We start from the raw sequence: 20808 nt of genomic DNA, 5'->3' as shown, positions 1-20808 counted from the left end.
CGAGGGTTTCACCCCGTGTGTTATACATAAAAATAGCCGCATTCGCTGAACTGCAATATTGTGAAATAATAGTAATAACAATAATATTTACCTACGTTTCGTATTCGGAAAAAGAAATTTGGTCGTAATAAACAAAACGCGTTGCAGAGTATTTTACCACTTCGATAAAAAAATTTCTTGCCTTGCGATATAACATATTATTTAATAGCGATAACCTATCGGTAACTCCAATAATATTAATAAATTATTTTATAAATTAAATTATTAATAAAATGGTAATATTTATCCACCGAATAGATTTAGTAAACTGTACAAAGCAATTTAGATGAATCTGCCAGAGGGTATTCGATATCTTGATGATATCACGAAAAAACTGTTATCTCATTAAACTGATGAAATAAAAATCGAGATTTCGTATTAATAAGTATATTTTATTGAATAAAATTTTTTCACGATTCTTAAACAATCGTTTTTCATCAACTTTGGTATTTACAAGAAAATATTGCGTTCCCGCAACAAAATTCTCTACATAATGCGTCTACAAATTGATTTCTATAAAAAATCATAAAGTTTTTTCTGTGTCCAGTCTCATGTATTTTCTTAATTTCTCACACTTTTGTCACTTTCCGTGATACGGGCGTAAAAATTAAATTCCTGTTGTTTTTTTTTTCTCTTCTATTTAACACGGGATTCAAACGGTTTTAACGTGTTTCGGAATTATTCTGTTTCAGTCGGTGCGATGTACGTCTGCATGCTGTACGCGATGTTGTTCCTAAAGTTGTGGTCCTACGTTCAAGTGAACATGTGGTGCCGAACTAGCAGAAGAAGAAACGTGAACCCGCAGGGGAGAATGCGAAGGCAATCGCTTTCGTACAACAATCTTCAGGGTAAGCGTAGAACAATATAGGCGTCCTTTGCTTAAACTAGGTGCGTATTACGCGCGTAATAAGTCCGCACAATTTCTTGGCTTTAATTAATTATACAATAACGTGCGTTGAAACTTGGAGGAATTTGTCGTCCGCATCTCGGATCTGGCGAAGGTTTCATTCCACGACAGCCTAAGTATCGTCGAGGGGTAAGATTTTTACGCAGAGGCGAGAGAAATTTTCACAAGGAATTCAACGAGTTGTCGAAAAATTTCAGAGAATTTCCCTCGATCGCGTCTTTGGATTTTGAACCGACTGTTTTACGACGCTCGCCAGCAAATAACTGTCGAAATTTTTTTATTCGACACCCTTAAAGTGTGTATCTTAATCTTATTTAGGTATTACGAAGGTAAGGGAATTGAAACAGTATTCTTTCATCATAAAAAAAATATAAGAATTCAACAAATGCGGTTTAAAACGTTCGATTTTTGTGACAAGTCTTCTCACGCAAATCGAAAGCTGTAATAAATTTCATTTAACTTTGAAGAATCTTAGCTGATTTTGTTCGGAAATAATTTTCTACAAGTCACATGTGCGCCAGATTTCGGTTGATGGTTTTCGTTTCAATGCTTTTTCGACCGGATCAGTTGACGCCTGTACCTTTAAAACTGGTTTCCCAAGAATTCGAGGTGCCGTAGAGTAAAACCACCGATTTATTGTAAGATTTTAGATGTATTTATAATCCGAGAGTTGCATGGAGTCGTAAATTGTTTGCGTGCGTATAAACCTGTACCCACACGTATATGTATACCTAGCCTGGGTATAACGCTCGATCAGAACTCATCACTTCACCAGTCGCGCTTTGATTGGGCCGAACCATTGCCTCTCGGGGTTAAAATTGCCCGTGAAATTACACGTTTTCATAATTCGGGTTCGCCCTTCCGTTTGTAAACGACCACCGTCATCGCAACCCTAAACTCCCATAGAGTTTTGATCACGTTATTGACAGGGGGAGGAAGGGGGCAACTGTATTATATAGCTGTATAAAACATTCTACGGACGATGGGGTAGAGAGAGAGAGAGAGAGAGAGAGTGAGAGAGTGAGAGTATATGTAGTTAAGAAAATTCATCAGCGTCGAATGCCTCTTCGTCACGCGAGGTCAATGTAGTTTTCTCGTTGTTATAACACAAGAACTCGACCGTCTCTTCCAAGACACGAGAGGACTGAGCGGAAGGAGAGCGAGAGAGAAAGAGAGAGAGAGAGAGAGAGGCCGCCGAAATTGCGCAACGATAATTTTACCCTAATAAAGAAAATTCATGTCCTCAAAGAACTGAACAGCTCGGGTATAAGAAAGGAAAGTAAAGAATATAAAATAACCGTATATTTGTTTCTTCGCTACGTGTAGGTGTATCAGGTGAAATTTGATTTATTCTTTTTTTTTTTCTTCCTTTCCCTTCTCAAGCAAATCTTCGTTTTTATATTAAACTGGAGACTTGTACGTTATCGTTTACGATACTTTCAAATTGCTTATATACTGTCTTTATTCGGACGATCGTATACTACATTATTGAACAATCGAAATGTGAGTAGGTACGATTTCAATTTGTTGTGTATAGGACATTTTTATGTTATATGTAGATGTAACGCGTATGAATTAGCTGTTCACTTTGTCGCGTAAATATCAAGATGCGAAGATTTTGTTATCGCGCAGTTACGAGATCGAAATAATCGATGGTGAAAAATCTTACCAAATTCGGAATATTTGGAGAGAACGTCTGCCGATAGTGATTGTTGAAATCGATCCGACATAACGTTTCGGTGTTTTCTTGTTTCTTCTTACTCTTCTGCTCTTCTTATACTTCACAGTTTTCTTTTCTTTTCTTTTCCTCTCTTTTCTTTTCAATCAACCTCCGTTGCCCGAAGTAATTTCAGGTTTGTCGAACGTGGTCTTGAGGACATGTTGAAAGATTTTTATCTCTTCTCACCGTTCCCCAAACTCCTCCAACTTCACGCGATATAACCCGCAGGACTCGGTCTCTATTTCCCGTAACGACCCCAATGAGGAAGCGCAATGAATCCAACAAATTAACTCTCGCAGCGTGAACAGGGAAACTCTGATACCTATGATACCTACTTCCTCGGCAATTCTCCTCCACACCGCAGAATCTTCCGCAATTTTCACCTGTGGGCTGTTTTGAACTGTATAGACAAATCGTAACACGTACGCGTATCGATTGTCGGTAGCTCCCAACTTCGCCAACTCTCCTTCCATCCACCCTTTCTCCTTTTTATATCTTCCCGAACTCCTAATTTCTTATCCTTCGTACTTCGTCTTTGATCCTTCCTCTGGTCGCAGCTTGGCGGAGGAATTTTTCTCCAAACTTTTGCTGGAAATTAAGGTATCGGAATTTATAGAAGAGATTCCTTAATGTTTTTCTTTCTCTTTTTTTTTAAAACTCATATATCGACGAAATTTTCAAGGCGTATACTTTTTTCCCGTCAGTATGAATAAAATTCGGCAAAAAAAAAATTGCTTCCTGCAAAGTGTAACACGATCCCTTCCGAATTCAAGGCCCAGGAATCAGAGTATAATTCAGGCTTCGGCGCGTTAGTTATTCAGCAAGCTTTCCGGTATGTATAAACATGTGTATCACATACGAGAGACGAGTTACGTACCCGAACCTGTGTAAGCGCGGATGTATGTCAGCTGCGTATGCCGAAGGCGTAATCAAACGTTATTACGGCAGAATGATCATCAAAGACAATTCCTAGTGTTCCGTGAGCAATTTTGAGCACCTTCCATAATTGCTCCTCGACACGCGGCCTGCCATTTGCACGCCTTGCCCTATACATAAGTATATTAGTATATACGTATAATAAGCGCGCGCATTTCACGCGGAAAATTCGACTCTCACGTATATATCTGTATACGTATATATTAGGTATATGTATATATATATGTATGTGTGCATGTACGTAAACGCGACGTGTAGGCACACAGGGTTTGTATAATCAAGACTTGATGATCTACCGACTGCCTCGAATAACCCGCAACTCTGATCGTCGGTATGATTGACGCGTTATAATTATTATGACATTATTATTATTATTATACATATAATAACGCGTCGTGATTTTGACTCCGACTCGCTGCAGAGCTTTGCCTGATTGTCAGTGAAAATCGTCCCCATTGAAGCTGTGATTGCGTTTCGGGTTGTTAAACGCATATCGCAGGGGTTTAGTGCGATGGCTCTTTACTAGCAAAAAGAAAAAAAAAAAAAAAACTATATTTTCTCTGAAAACAATAATCTTAATGCCGTTCCCGTTGGTGTACAAGAGCTTTGCTACTTGAGAAAGTTTGCGTTCAGAATTCATGAAAACATCGTATCCTCGTCGGTATCTCGTAGAAAATTATTTCTCAAATTAATAAACCCGATCTCATGCATGAATGTGGTAAAAAGTGCTGATCAGGGAAACGGTGACAATTAAAACGCGAATTCTCGAATAGGAATAAGTCAGCTGTACGCGTACAACCTATAACAATGGAATATAGGAGATGAGGAGAAGAGGCATCGGAGGACGAGATCTGAATACAAAAGTAGGAGTAAGAGGAGAGCTCTCTGCGAGGTGAAAAAACAAACAACAAAGAAACGAAACAAGAAAGCAAGAAAAAAAAGAAAAAATGAAAGGCCGGAGATAGAGAGGGAGAAAAGAGGGAAAAGAATCGGGAAAGAATAGACTGGAATTTCATTTGGGGCGAATTCTTCGCGCTTATTACACGGCAGGCGTCCATTGTTGCACTGACGGCTTTCCGCTGGTGTTTCTGTGCCGTCGTCGGTGTCCCTCTTGCCTCCTTTCCGATTCTCCGCGATTTCACCTCCCTCTTTCCCTCCCCCGCGATCCTTAGATTTTCGATAACAGGATGTAGCGCGTGAGTTGCGACAGTCGGGCGTGGATATAGACCGGGTTCATCTCTCGCTACGGCTTATTTGAATTCCAGATTGGATCATCTATCGGATTTGGATAATTGAAGGAATTCTATCAGTTTCTCACTCCTGTACGTCCGTGCCCGTCTGCCACGGATCAGTTACGAATGCAGATTTCACGCTGCAGCAGTCGGACACTTTTGCTATCGTCAGCGATTCTCCGGTAAAGCGTCACTTTAAATCTAGGACCATCGACGAGTTCTCTACTCATTTCCCTGGCTTCGACTTACCCTACGCAAACATTGGCCGAACAACGAAATATGCCTGCCAATGTAAACGGTAATCAGACCCGCTTGCCGTTAATTATCGCCCACCGAGTTATTACCAGCTTGTACCGTTTTTTACTTTTTTTCTTTCTTCTAATTTTTAGTGTCCGGAAATTAATCAAAACTGCGTGTAAAATTTTCTCCGCGAGATGGTCTGTCTGCTGCTTCTTCGCGAAATTTTTCCCACTTTCAATAATTTCTTTTTCAACTTCCCGTTTCGCTTATTCGAATTTTGGTGGAAATACGAATCCAAGGTTAAAATTCCAAAATTTATAATCCTGGATTCATTCCAGTGGTTCAAATTAAAAAAACAAAAAAAAATCGTAATATTATTATGCAATATGGTATCCAAGAGCTTTTGAATCGTCAATCACGAATTTGAATTGGATAACGATATTTTGTTTTTCCCTGAACTTGGAATCGGCAGTGTGAAAAAGAGAAGTTCGAGGGCTTGCTCGCTGTCGGCATAAAGCCACTTGTTTTCTTATTATTTCGGTTTTGGTACGTCAGCGAAAAAGAAAAAGAAAATAATCGAAATTGGACAAGGTTTTTCACGCAGTGACGTGAAAATTCTACGTCAAATTCCTGTTAATTTGACTTTGGCAACTTTTTTAATTCGAATAAATTATCGGAGTTTTGAAGCGAATTCTTCATGAAAGTCACTTTAACTACATGTAATGTTGAATTTACAAATTAGCAGCGCTGCGGAATTCGCGACTCTTGTTCGGAGTTAATTTAAGACTGATTACATCCGTCGGCAAAGTAATGGAATAATTTTGAAGGAATAAATTTGGTTTCTCGTTCTCGGGGATTACTCAATTTCTCCGTTACATTATCTTGCTTAACATGCACACAGAAATTTTTCGGGGTTCGTGGAAAAAGGGGCCTTTCGCTCAAGCAATCACGGTGTCCGTGTGATTCGAATTAATTTCGCAATCTCTGAATCCACACTGAAATCAATAACATTGAAATAAAATTCTATATTAATAATTAAGACTATTGTTCATTTACGGTAGAAGCAACTCGCCCCGATAATTCAACGCTGGTTCTAATACAAAGTTCCTAAACACGATTTACCTGAAATGAACGCCAAATTTTCCATTCTTGGTTAAGCTCGTATTGAGAGGAAATGAGCTCCTGTAATCAAAGGGTGGCACTTACCTTTTCTTGATAAAGTATTTGCTGATATAATCTTGGTAAAACAATGGACGATAATTAAGGGCTCGGTAATTAATTCGAATTAAACGTAAAGACGGAAGATTTATTTAAAATAAATGGGTTGGAACACGGTAACAAAAGTTAATTCGGAATATAATATATGCTTAGAAATAGAAGTCAAACGTAGTTATTTTAAAATGCGTCAATTGGCAAAAGACAAGGTCGGTCGTTGTCAATATGAAGTGATTTCATTTGTGCACTTTGAGTTTTCAATTAAGAAATGCCTAACTAAGAAATCAAGATTTAAAACTTTTTATCCAACGACAAGTAATCATGAAATATACATTGTAACCGCGGTGTTACTTTTTTCTCACAATCAGTAAAACACCCCCTGGCATGAAAATTGCGCAAGCGTCTTTCCCAAGATTCGGTAAGAATACGTAATTACTTGTCGAACAAACTCCCTGATATATCCGATGGCGGAGGTGAAAAAAAAGATGCGAAACGACGTACGAAGTTGGAAGACTCAACTCGTAAAGTATCGCGCTTAATTTTCGCTATTACAATGCAATGCGCGGGTGGAAATTGTCAGATGTAATTTCTTGTTTCGCTACTTTTAACGCCGCTTTGCAGGAAACCGAGGAAACGAGGACGGCGTTGACTTTCACGTGAATCGGGACGTCGAATAGATTCCTGATCCCGTAGAGAGGCGAGGGACTCCCGGTTGCCTCTTCGCCGTCTTGAGGCTGGAGGCAGAATTGAATGGGGCCAAATAGCCTGGGAAAGGAAGCGCAGTTGCAGTTTACCCAAGTTCTTCGATACAGAATCGCGTATTTTTCATCCCGTTTTTATTCCCATCCTTTTTAAACACGTTATCAATGAAACTATACCTTTGAGTGGCTTTTCGCAGAGCGTATTTTCCTCTAAGCACGTTCCGCGAGTCGTTGCAAAATCACTCCGGTGCCAATTGCGCTTGTGTCGAAGAGAGAAAAGGAAAAACAAAAAAAAAAAAAAAAAATTAAGAAAAAAATAAAATAAAAAACACGGTTCCTTTGAACGAGCTTAAATTCGCGGCTGAAAACCCTGCAAGGGTAAAACCCTACGGAAATGATGGAAAGTGAATTGAGTGCAGTACCGAGCGTTGCCGCTGCGGGTGAAAAGGAGTTCACACAATGTAACCCCCGTTGCCGCGTGCTTTCTCGGGATGCAACTGCAACACGGTGAAACTTTTTTAGTTTCCTAAGCTTATTTCTCTCTTGCGCATAAAGTAGTGGTGGTGATGGGGGGGGGGATGCTCCGCGGTAGTCCGGGAATATAAAGGGTAGACGGTACGAAAAAGTGCGTGAACATCTTGTAACGATATTACATGCGAATCACATAGAATATAAAGTAATTCGTATGTACGCGCCTTAAGCACATACAACGTTTCAAAATAAAGGGCAAACGCTTAACTCTAGGTGTCACGTCGGTCAAGATCACCTATCCGGTGAAATAAGTGTAACTCTCTCTCTCTGCGAGCCGGGGTCGAAGCGAACGGTCGATATAAAGTCTAGTCCTGTCATATTCACATTCTTATAATTTCGTTAACATTTGGGAAAACAAAACAAGTAAAAAAAAAATTGAGACGACGATTCATACAAGAAGTGTAACCCAACGGAATCCCAATCTTTCGGAGCCTGTGAGCCTAAAGAACAAATCCAAATATCTGATCGACGAACGACCACGCAGTATAATCGGTGAAGACCGATTCTATAAAAGGAATATCAAAGAACTTCAACATCCATGATCATCTACGGAGCCGTTAGGCCACCTCTCTTCATCAGAGATATTCCGAGCTAAGTCATCTTTTCATTACTGATTTGTAGGTGGATTGTGCCACAAATCTGTAATAGCCTTCTTAAGTCAGTATTTTATATCTTCGTCTGTTAACTTTATTGTAATCTCACCATAATTTAGAGTCCTTTGTCAGTAGATTCATTCTTTCACTAGAATCATTTTTAAATTTGAAGCATAAAGGAAAAGAGAGCCAGTCTTTCGTTAATATGGTACAAAAATTTTACCAGAATAATTATATACAAAACGTCGGTAATCGCATTGAGTAATTTTAACGTGTGAATGAAAGAGTGAATGAGATTTTCTATGATTGCCTGTTCTTTTAAAAGGTTATACCAAAACTCAATAAATCTGTGTTCTACATTGTTTCCTCCTGATTTAATGTATTTTGTTTATTGAATATATCTAGATTTCTAATATAACATAAAATCAAAACGTATCGGTTGAACCTCAAAAAAAAAAAAACCGTTACAATCTGCATCGTGCATGTGTGTACACTCATGGGAGAGAGGCGCATGCCAGGAAGCTTTCTGCTCTTCGTCTGTGTCTTACCTACATATGTACGTTACATGCACGTACACGGAATTTCTCTCGGCGGGTAAAAAGTAGAGCACTTTGATTCTCTATGGGTATAATTTATTCTCACGTCTCGTACCTTTCTTTTAACCTATTCCCGTACCGTGTGAAAGGGTGGAAAATTGTGCAGGCGAGAGCTGCTCGTTTTTTTTACACCTCAAAAGTCACTGACTGCCAATGCAGCTCTTTACTTACGCCGAGCGTGTAATAGCAGGGATTGGGCAACAAGTGAGGAGGAGGCGTGTGAAGCGAATTGGCTAAATGAAAAGAGGGAAACATCGCGTCGTCGATTATTCTTCGTGCTCGAAAGATCGCTCGGAACGTTTTTCAGACCTTTGGAGCGATTCTGCTGCTGCTGCTGCTGCTGCCATCGTTTCGGACTGAAAGGCGGACTTTGTTTTGTTGTTTCGTTAACGAAATTGAAAGAGCCTCTTTACCCAACTATTTCTACGCCTCTATGCAGCACGGAGCTAGAGAAAATTTCCTTTTCCCGGGAAGCGTTTGAGACTAAAATTCGCTTGATCTTTCACCGTTTACTTTTACAACGTCCCTCTCATATTGCAGGTTACGTGTTTCCTTTGCAGCGCAGTTTTCAAGCATCCTGCAAATGCTTACACACTCGATTTTCATCTCCTCGTTTAATTTTCTTCTTCTCCGATACCTCGAAAAATAACAACAAGATGAAGAATAACCTAATAATAACCTAGCAACAACGCCGTCAAGTGCGAATTTAATTCCTGTGCTTTTAAAATTGCGCGAGACACCTTGAAGGTGGAGAAAATTTTTATCGGACGAACGGATCCGGCGTCTTAGTTGCGGTGGGATTCAGTGTGAATAGATAGAATTATACATGGGCTAGAAACCGCGGCATATTCTGCAGTCGGAGAAAGTCTTAATTGAACGATGTTTTTTTCTTTTTTTCGCCGCTGCAGCCACCAAAGCAAAGCAGAACGCAAAGTTGCCGAAGGATAATGGGGATGAAACCAACGGCGGTACCGAGCTCGTTCAGTATCCGGACAACTTGAATTTGGCCGACGTCTACTACTACATTCTTGCACCGACTCTCTGCTACGAATTGAATTTTCCCAGAACCCAACGGATCCGCAAACGGTAAGAACAGTTTTCAGAGATTCATCGTGATATTCGTCCGAAGCGGACAACAAACAAACAGAAGCGTTAAAGGTTATCGAAGTAAATTTTAGTAAAAATTTACGATTGAACGCAAACAAATCTCGAGTCTCGTTCTCGGGTGTTTCGGGATAGTGGCTACATTAGGCGGGTGTACGTTCAATTTCCATCGCGAGAGGAAATCATGATGGAGAGACAATTTGATCGGGCATGTAATACCCTCAGCGTCAAGGGGCCGCCGAAAGATTGGCGTTTATCACATTCTCGCGGCCTTGACGGTGAACAACGCGAAGCGTCGCGACGCTAATCGTCGACGAAGGCAATTTATTCGCCGGTGGTGCCCGCTCGATAATTCAATAATAACGTAGAAAAAAAAAAAGCACTCATCAACCCGGACAGCGAAACGCCTCTGGTTTCTCGAGATCGGTGCTTCGCCAAACTGGTCTACAAACCCGGCACGAGGCTGTAGTTTCTTTTTAACGCCGGGGATCTCGTGTATAAACTTTTACCAACTCTCAACTCTTAAGAGGGAAATAGTCGTAAAGTTAGATATTCAAGTGGCCGATTCTATCGAGGATAAAACAACTTTGGTTCAACTAACTTGTAAACTTTGATATCCCACCTACGTTTCGTTTATCGCGTCGGACAAAACTACACCGCTTTATACGTTGCACGCTGTGGTCTTAACGATTTACAAAGGCTCGAATCAGCCTCGCCTCGTTTTATAAACTTCATTTTTACAATCTTCTTCTCATCCCGTCCGATCAAAAGGTGAAACGCACGATTATGGTACGATTCAGTTCGGATTTTCACGCTGCGAAATCAGTCGAGTATTCGATCATTTTTTAACTCTATACGTAACGCTTTCGATTTCAGTTTCCTCATCAAACGCATATTGGAGGTGGTCGTCGGATGCCAAGTGGTGATGTCGTTGTTTCAGCAGTGGATGATCCCGTCGGTGAAAAATTCATTGATCCCGTTCAGCGTGAGTATTTTATCAACTTATACCGGTAACATAGATCATATTTCGTTCATGGAAGCGAACGAAAATTCTCTTCCCGACAAACGAGTCCGACACCACGCGTCGTATCGAGTGTATAACCGTGACGAAAATATACATATACGCGTAAGATATAAATCTTAATTTGACAAGTCTGAAATAAGTTATACGGTTGATTGTTGTACGCGAAGATCTTTGCAATGTATAGGCAATCGCGAAAGATGAAAAATAGCTCTTCGAAATACTGGATAGCGGATAGCGGATAGCTTGGGTATACACATGGTTTTTTTTTCCCCGTTATTTTTCACTTCTACAACAGGGAAAAGAAGGGAAAAAAGCTCTTCAATCTTGACTAGAGCGCATAGAACACTCGCTTTATCATTATGTTTTTTTTTTTTTTTTTTTTTATTCTGCTTCTTTTATTTTCTTTTTCTCTTTCTCTTTCACCTGCCACTTTACTTTTGTTTCTTACTCCCATACCTGATCAATGTCTTGTCTTGTCGATTGCTCGTCAAACAACTTCACCCGCTTCTTTGTTCCCCGTATCTACAAGCTGGGCACAGTGTTCGGCGTATAATACGTGTGATCAGTGACGTACAACATCGGGGTTCCGTTCGGGGTAATATTTTCACGCTGTCGATAACGTTTTATCACTGCAGTTGATATGACGGTTGAATTTTCACCTGAGTGAACGGCGGCGGCTAAAATATTTATCAAGAAACGCGTATGCGCGCGTATATTTGGCACGAAGAAAACAAAGCTTTCTTTTTTCTCGCGGAAATTTCTACACGGAAACGATCACTTCGTCGAATATCTATTCCGATACACCGCGTTACTGTCTTGAATTAATCTGTTTTTCTTCTCTCGCTTGTGTTATACGAAGAAGGGGTGAAAAAGGTTTTATCCTTCAAACCTGATCCTCCTCCTCCTCCTTTTTCTCCCCCCGTGAACCCGGGTACTACATACGTCACTGATCACAGGCAGCTTCTCGCGCTTTTTCATTGTCGACAATTCTCGCCACCCAGATTCTTCCTCGTCGTCAGCTCTTCCCTAAATCTCAACCGACACTCTTTCCCCCGTCATAGTTTCGCCGGTCAATAATACATCCCCCGTTAACGAAGAGTCCAACTTATACTCACCGATGTACTTCTACGCGACATGCTTGATTACACGGTTTGAATGATTAATCAATTCGGACAGTTGTTTGCTTACAGTTTCTATAATGAACAACGAACAGACCGTCGCGATTGCTGTTTCCCGTTCGATATCGATCGATCGTATCGATATTTCAACGGCTTTTTACTCGTTGTCAGTACCCAATACACTTATTGCAGTGAAATTTCTTGTACTCGTTGTCAGGTATATTATCTTGTCAGGAACGATGCTTGTCCAGAGCTTTCGGATCAGCTTTTTACAACGATGGTCGAACTCTATTCACGGATGACAAAATACGAGCCGTCTATAAACCATCCGCGTTGCCTGGAACCTGCAGCGGTTTTGCGGCCTAGCTCTAACAACTGCAAAGCTATCAGGAAGCTCCTGTAACGGGGATACCCGCGGTACAGAGCCGGGCAAAGGGATATGCTCTGTGAACAACAAACTATCAACTATCAACTCACCACCGCACGGGTTCGGGTTGTATATCCTCCTACCCCTTCATTGTCCATTTAGACACCCATTATCTCAAGATTGATTGCCTCTATTTGAGAAATCCAATTAGCGTCTGATGCGGTCTCCTCTTCCCCTCCTCTATAGCGCTGTGCGGGGACTTCCTCCTCCTCCTCCTCCCCCTCCCCCTCCTCCTCCTCCTCCACCCGGGGAATCAATCTTATAATAACAAACTCTTGAAGCGATTTTTATTATGCGGTTATAAGCGATATCTTCCTCGGTATTGCCAACCTCCTTTTCATGACTCGTTGAAAATATTTGAGGAGGAAAATTAGCGCGTAAATATTCGCTCGGTGAGGAGTTTGATTGTTTCGAAAAATCCTTCGCGTTGAATTTCACTCGAAAACGGAAACGCGCGAGTTTTCTCATTTTCTCACACTTTCTTCTCGTGTTTTTCTCTACACACAGGTATACGAGCTCGAACTTGTGAAATTTCCTCGCGTGTATGTATGTCTCTGGGTGTTTATAATGTAAGCTCCAGGTATGAGGTACAACACGGGGGTTTTGTCTCTTCGAATAAAGCTGCACAGCGACACAACGAGCCAATGTATTTTAAAGCTTTCGGCTTCGGGGTGCACGAGGAAAACGGGGAAAGCGGAGCTAATGGAAAGCTTTCAGGAAAGATTTCTGGCGTCGTCCTACCACCGTGGGATCCGGAACAACCCTTTAATTATTTACGTTACCACTTGAAACGTAGTGCATTCACTCGGGCGGCGCTGCCGGATTCAGATAGATTACCGGAGCTTACTCGCCAGACGTATATACTTGTAAATACGCGCACACGTACATATAAACCTGTGTATATTTCATTTCAGCTGATCGGGAAGTGATCCGGGAGCTTGCAGCTTTGGAAAATGGCATTACTCGCTGTTCTTGAACAAATGGAAATCGTCCAGTTCGTCGATTCCCGCGTCATTCGTGCTTGAGAAATTTCCTGGGAACAGATCAGTTCAACAGGTCCCGGTGAAACGGGAAATCCCGCATTAGTTTCAGACGTCGCTGTGAATTTTCTTTTCTCGTATTATACGGAAAAACATACGAACGTCGATCTGAATTTGGCTCAGCTGCGTGTCTATTAACTTCTCTGAATTTCCCGGTGGCAACAATATCGCAGTTTAATAATTTCATTCCGGCTCTTGCATATTGTTCTCTTTCGCATTTATTAAATTGTGTCTCTGTTGTACGTGTGAGCCGCCATAATATACAAACGTACGTATATACGCCTTCGTACGTATATAGATGTATGTATTAAATACGTCCGCGCGGGATTTCATTTTATTGCGAGTTGGCGAAACGTGCCGGAGAGATATTAAACTCCTCCTAAGAATGAAATTTTATGCGTCACCTTCTTTAGGTGACTTACATTAATTCCGTCCGTCCAACAGCTCCGTGCATAGCGGCTTCTCGTATTGTACAGACGTATGTAATACCGATACATACGTGCAACTTTTATTGCGATTCCCTTGCCATGTTCATCTCGGGAGTTTACGCAAATTTCTACCTACTAAATGCTTCGGTGTAATAAAGGCGTCTCATACGCGTACAAACGCATACAAGTACATATATTTTATACGTATAAAAACGTGATGTGAAGATGGAGAAATTTTTGCTTGAAAAGCGTTCCCTTCGTCGTAGGGAAGACGCGGAAGTTAATTTCAATATTCCTACGGTACGGTGAATTTTGTCGTTTGACTTTAACACGTGAAACTTTCGTCGTGTAAACCGGCGTTACTAAACAAAGCTTTCGTGAAATTACACGCGTCAAGCGCGAGGAGACTCTGCGCGAAGATACTCAAGGGTAAAGATTTCAATTCATCAGAATTTTATCGAGCAGAGTGCATTCCCGCGTTTTCACTCCCGTAAATACATAAATTAGGCTTATTAATCTTCGTTACTTTTATTTTTTGTTACCTACCTGTCGGGGGATTTGAAGATTTGCATTAATTTAACCAAGCCGGTAACCAGCTGGGTGGCTGTCAGGGAAAAGTAAGTTGCGGTGCAGGGTTGTATATTTATTATATATATATATATATAACCTGCCTGTTTCGAGGAGAGAACGCGAGGCTTTCGCGCCATCGGGAAAGAAGAAGCTGCTACGGTTAAATAAATAGAATGAAAAGCACTTAGGAGAAGCCTTAACCATTTACTCGGGAGGTTTGTTGGCCGGGTATAGAAATTCGGTGACTTGACACGCCGAAGAAATAGATCGGGAGTAAAGAATTGTCATGCTGCCTCTGCTTCTGTTGCTGCTGCTGCTGCTGCTGCAGCTGTCGCTGTGTATCTCGTAATTTTTGTTTTTTTTTTTTGTATTTTTTCATTTTCAAATCGGCGCAGCTGTGTCGAGAGTTTATACTGCAGGATTCATTGTTTATTTTCCTCATTTAATTATACAATTTTACGAATGAATAATTAGGGGAGTTGAGGAAATTATCAAAGCCCTCGGCAGTAAAGCGCGCGAGGAGAAAGGAGACTCGGAGATAAATTTCTCCGGTTTGTTATACGATTCGTCGCCTCCGCACCTGCGTTTTAACGGCATTACAACGTTTTCCCTGCAACATCATCCTACCATTTCCCAGCTCGACCCTTGTTTGTTCAATTGTACATCTATCTATACGTATACAATATATATATGTATATATATGTGTGTGTGTGTGTGGGTGGGTAGTAGGTATATACAATATACTATGTATACGTGTTATCATTTTCAGACTCTGTTGTTTATGTTTCAGAATATGGACGTCGCCAAAGCTTCGGAGCGTCTTCTTAAGCTCGCTGTAAGTATTTGAAATTGTTTCTTCCGCTTGAGCAAATATTTGTTAACTCCTTGTCGTGTTAATTGAGTCTGATTCGATTCTTCCCGACAGCGGGAAATCTCGAACCGTTCCAACGAATCTCATACATATACATACGTACTTGGAAACAAACCACCGTGTATCCCCTCTTCTCCTTAACTTGTCAAATTCAACTTTTTACAATTCCATTCTTTCTTACCGTCCTCGCGGATGTTCAATCGATTATAACGCATCGGTTTTCTTCGGTAAAATTTATTCCAAACTCGATTAGCGTACATCCGAATGATCGTCGATCGTCGTCGTCAAATTTACGCACCCAACAAGCAAACCCGGGATACCGACTTTCCGTTTCCTCCCCCATCATCGAAGGGCCGCGTCGATCCCTCGCATCGCATTCCTGACATTACGAGGATGACTCGTCTCGGTCTCTGTCCGAACATTCCTCTCGACGTAGTCGCCAGTTGCGGCCCGCAAAGGGGTTAATAATGTTGCAGCATCGACAAAGGGAAGGGTGAACTTCCTCCCCACATACGAGCCCCCAACTCTATTTTCCCGAGGTCTTTCCTCCAAGCGAGAAACTTCCGTTTCTCTGTGGCTTTTTAATTTTGTTTTCTTACCGATCCTCGTACGTCTGTGTGTAATGCGTATACACGTACATGTGTATCTATGTGTGTGTGTATATATATATATATATACACACACACATACACGTTGTACACGTACATACCTACCTTGATGCACCTTACACGCCGCTGCACTGCAGCCAGAAGTTATATGAAGCCTTTTCTACTATTTCTTTCTTCCTTTAACTTCTACTGTTTTATCACCACTGTATGATACGGTCCTTGCGACATTACGATTCCGTACTTTACCGTTGTTCAAACTTTTCTTTCTTGCGGTTCACGTACGTATTTACGACCATTGAAACTTACTTCTAACTCCCAAGGAACGGTTTCACGTACGTACGAGCATCGAGATACCTATATACAAGAATTCGTTCGCCTCTGGCTCAAATTGTCCCATTGCTTTATCAGTCTTTACTCGTTGTCATTTTGTCGCTGTAAGAGGTTCGTCAATACTGTATAAGGGATGAATAAAAAAAAAAAAGAGAATCGACGCAGCCGTCGCTCTGTATGCTACCTCTTGTGATTTTCTTACGAAAAGAACAATCGAGTCGTGAATTTTTAAACTCAAATTTTCCACCCTATCCAAGTTGAAAAAGGGTCACGTCAATTTAATCCTCCCTTCGCGACTAAACTGCCCCCCCCCCCCATCCTCCCTCCCACCCACCCATCAATTATAAACGGCAATGGCGTCAATTCTTCGAGTTTGAAAAAAAAACCAAAAAAAAAAAAAACGAGGGACGGGGGGAAAAATTACTACGGCTCAATTTTCCTTCACAGATTCCAAACCACTTGATGTGGCTGTGCTTTTTCTACTTATCCTTTCACTCCTACCTGAATCTGATGGGTGAGTTGCTGCACTTTGCTGACCGTAATTTTTACGGTGATTGGTGGAACTCGAACAACATCGACACCTTCTGGAGGAGTTGGAATTTACCGGTACATCGATGGGCCGTGCGGTGAGTGGGATCCAGAGATCATTTACGTCGCGGATGGCGGAGGGTGTCGAGTGACAGTGACGAGATGCTAAAATCGGGAGATTTAACGAAAATTTTTGGAAAAAGGAACCGTCTGTTCCGCACTTTTATAACGAGATCCCCGTCACGGCCAACTGTCCTTAGGTCATCATCCGAACCCGTTTCGACGACGATCAGTTTCCTGAATTATTATTATCCACAAGCTGGCTGATAGAATGGAAAATTATGGTTTCACCCTCGTATTTATTTTCGCACAGTTCATGCCTTACGTACTTTCCGTAGACATTTGTACATCCCCGTCGTCGAGATGGGATACAGCAAGACCGTTGCCAGCATCACCGTTTTCTTCATCAGCGCGTTCTTTCACGAATATTTGGTCAGCGTCCCGCTCAAGACGTTCAAGATATGGGCGTTCATGGGGATGATGGGTCAGGTGAGCGATAAAAACCTTCGGGAATTTTCATTTCCAAGGTTCACACGTTGGGACAAATTTTTCTTCAACTCGAAAACGCCGCAATAACACGTGGGATATTTTCAATTTGTCAGATACCTTTGTCGGCGCTTAGCAGGATCGTCGAGGTACGTTGCGGCGCGAGATGGGGCAACATTATCGTTTGGGCTAGTCTAATAATCGGCCAACCACTCTGTATAATGATGTACTACCACGACTATGTCGTGACACACTTTGGCGAGGCGTTGATCAACGATTACTCGGTCGTCTAGTCCGCGATTTGATGACACGAGGACTCGATCATCGGATTCCACCCTGCCTGCGGCGGACGCATTTTTGTCATTTTGTTGGTTTGTTTTTTCCCCCGTTTTCTTCTTTTTCACCGAGAAGAAGATAAGGAGAAGGAAAAGGAAATGGAAATGGAACAAAGTTAGGGAACAGGATTGAAGAGCATTTTGGGAGGAAAACGGTTAAGACTGGCTTTTATTTCCTTGAGATCAGTCATCGTCGGCCTTCGAACATGTACAGAATCCAATTGTGGTGTCATCATTGCTGTAATTATATCGTGCTTTTTAGAACCGGTGCCTTTTACAAGTAACTAGTCGATTGTTGCTGTCGGAAAACAATCCCACGTATTAATTCGATGTATAGATAACACGTTGTAATTCCTTCCGAACGTTATTTATAATTATATAGTACAGACGTGAGAGGTCAAAGTTTATAATGAAACGAAAAGACAAAACATCACAAAAAACTTTTCTACGATTTATCGTTATCGTTTAATTCTTATCGTTCGTTTTTTACTATCTACTTTTTTACACGAATACTTTTTATTTGCAATCAATTTATAACATATCGAAGTTAGGGTGCCTATGATAGATAAATAATGCATTTCGTTGGGAAATAACGATGCGTACAACCAATATACTTGTACACGTTACGTTAAAAATTTATACGATTCCTTGAGAGTTCATTTACATATTCGAGTACAAAATATGTTGTGATACGTGATCCGTCATAGTTTTGAAATGTTAATTTTTGTTCTTCATCGCATGATCATCGCATTTTCATCACTTCATCTTTTTCAATGAACGCGATAGTGGATTTCATTTTCGTGAACTGTCTTCGTGAAGAGAAAAAAAAGAGAAATGGTCGAAAAGAGACTTACGCAAAAGATTTTTTTTTGTACTTTTAGCCATTACATTAGGGAAGAAGAAAAACTTTTACGAAAAAAGTACGGAAGACCGGCCAATTTGAGATAATTGAACGGAATTTGTACTCGTAAAATTTTTACTGTATATTCTGCCAACGCAAATGGTTGCTACAATAACTCTGTGATCATGTTGAATGTAAGAATTGTACGCATATTATTGTACATAATATTACGATATAATTTTTTTCCAGAATCAAAATATAACGCTGTGCCTGTAAGTTAAATATTATTCGTATAATGTAATTCGGAATAATTGAAAAAGCGAAACGACGGGGTAGTCAGATGCTTGAAACACATGTTTGAATGTAAATGAAACGGCTATCGTGGTACAAACGTTGTGTAAAATTGAAGAAAATCGACAGTCAACGTCCACGTAAGTATAACAATTGCTTTTTATATGATAAATTAGTTTAGAACATCAAAGAAGAAGTATAGAATGTAGAGTCGTAAAAAAGAAAGCGCGAATCTACGTGTACCTAAACGCTCGGGATAATCTGAAAATTTTTAGCATACAGACATTTTTTTCTCACGCTTCAAAATGTGGGAACGAAAAATGACTGAATAACGTTACTACATGTACCTGACTGTGTATCGCAAGATAGATGGTTTCTTAAGCCCTGGAGGTCGTCTGTAAATTACGTGAGGTTATTTTTCAGAATTTTTTTCATCCCTTCTATTCGCTCCGGCAGCCCGTCGTAAAGCCAAGTGAATTTCGCTGTACAGCCTCTTCGTAATTCCTTTCTTCCTAAAGTTATCATATTTTCAATAAAAGCTGTATTTTGATTCCTCTCCTAGTTCGTTGCGTGTATACATACATGTATGTCACACGTAAGACTAAAAAAGTCGATTTTCAAAGACGCGAAAGTTCGGGCTAATTTTTCGAATTTTAATTCATCGATCCGAGACTTTTCGAATTATCTTTCCACGCGCCGAAACTTTCTATCATCGCTATACGTGCATAGAACTATATAACGTATTGCAAATACCTATAAAAAGTGATAAAAAATCAGTCACAGATTCGTCAAAATATTGTTTTTCTCTATTTTGACTGTTCCACGTGTTTCGACGTCATACATTAAAAAATTCTGTTCAACAGACTCCGCGTTGTCAAAATCCGGCATTCCGAGCCATCCATCATCGACTGTTTCTACATCTTCACCACCACCCTGACTCTCGCCGAACCCCCCCCCACCCAGAAATAAAAAAAAAAAATTCGCGAAGAAGAGGAAAGAAAGGTTGAAAGAAAGCAAGCGCCTCCGAGACGTTCTCCGATTAGTTTGAAAAAGCAAAAACGATACACTCGAGTAGGTCCCCCCCCCCTCTCCCTCCATTTTCTCCGATCTTGTTTCCCACCTGAGAACCGAAGCGAACGTAATTTATGGAGCGGCTCTTAGTGTACGGACAGCAGCGACGGCCGAGAGTGGGAAAAGCAACGGTCCAACCCACCCGCCACTGTTGAAAAATTTTCTTCCGTCTTCCCAGCTGACTAAACCGTGTTTGGCACGCTTGCGTCGAATGCGAGAAGGACGCCGACAACCGGCACGAAGCCGGGGGGTGGCAGAGCAGCGAGCCAGCTATAAGTGGCGAGAGCGCCGCTCCGCCTCCGCAGTGAGCGTCGCGACGCCTGACGAGCGCCGTTAGCCGCGATCGCACGATCTTCGATCCCGGGCACGAGGCCCAGAAAATCGGAACGCGCGTGCTGCCCGAAGCGCAGAGATCATCCGTACGAGTGCCGGGGTGAAAGAAATTCGGCGATACAAATTCGTCCGTGTAATTTCAATCTCGTGATTTTAAAATACGGATAACGCTCTGCGCGTTCTCGATCGCTCGGAGAATTGCTGTCGTATTTATTATCGCTGTTGTTGTTGTTATTATTATTATTATTATTATTATTGTCGTTTTAACGAGTAATCGAGATTGTGTTTGATAATATACGTACGTAGTGTATACCTGGGTATATGCGATTACAAACGTATGAAAACGAAAGAAGAAGAAGAAAGAAGACAAGAAAATAACGAATGTTTCGATACTCGCGCCAAAATTGAGGTGGTGATCCGTTTTCGATACACGAACTGCTCGCTGATCGACGAACTGCCAGAGTTTCGAAAAAGGTTAGTATGTCTCGGTAATATATTTATCAGCGGATTTTTCATTCGTATTTTAATTGATCCGCGCACGTGCAACGGATGTGTAAGGCGTACCTATGTATGCAGACAAGTGTGTACTTAGCGGCGCTGCATTGCACGCGCGGGGATTCAAGAGTCCTTGCA

At 41.2% G+C, this 20808-nt stretch overlaps 1 protein-coding gene across 2 annotated transcripts in view; it reads left to right on the top strand.

The window, feature by feature from the left end:
* LOC124175536 (diacylglycerol O-acyltransferase 1) overlaps positions 1-18762 on the top strand; it is a 48158-nt gene extending 29396 nt beyond the window's left edge. For both annotated transcript variants that reach the window (XM_046555898.1, XM_046555897.1), the window contains exons 6-12: positions 732-887; positions 9619-9796; positions 10691-10799; positions 15212-15256; positions 16678-16856; positions 17157-17307; positions 17421-18762. In XM_046555898.1, coding sequence (XP_046411854.1) covers positions 732-887; positions 9619-9796; positions 10691-10799; positions 15212-15256; positions 16678-16856; positions 17157-17307; positions 17421-17597 — 995 coding nt within the window. In that variant the 3' untranslated portion in view covers positions 17598-18762. The remainder of the gene's footprint in view (positions 1-731; positions 888-9618; positions 9797-10690; positions 10800-15211; positions 15257-16677; positions 16857-17156; positions 17308-17420) is intronic.
* The last annotated feature ends 2046 nt before the right edge of the window (positions 18763-20808 follow it).

Source organism: Neodiprion fabricii, chromosome 2, assembly GCF_021155785.1.
Source record: "Neodiprion fabricii isolate iyNeoFabr1 chromosome 2, iyNeoFabr1.1, whole genome shotgun sequence".
NCBI classification, from domain to species: Eukaryota; Metazoa; Arthropoda; class Insecta; order Hymenoptera; family Diprionidae; genus Neodiprion; species Neodiprion fabricii.
This window is presented reverse-complemented; position numbering and strand designations above follow the sequence as displayed.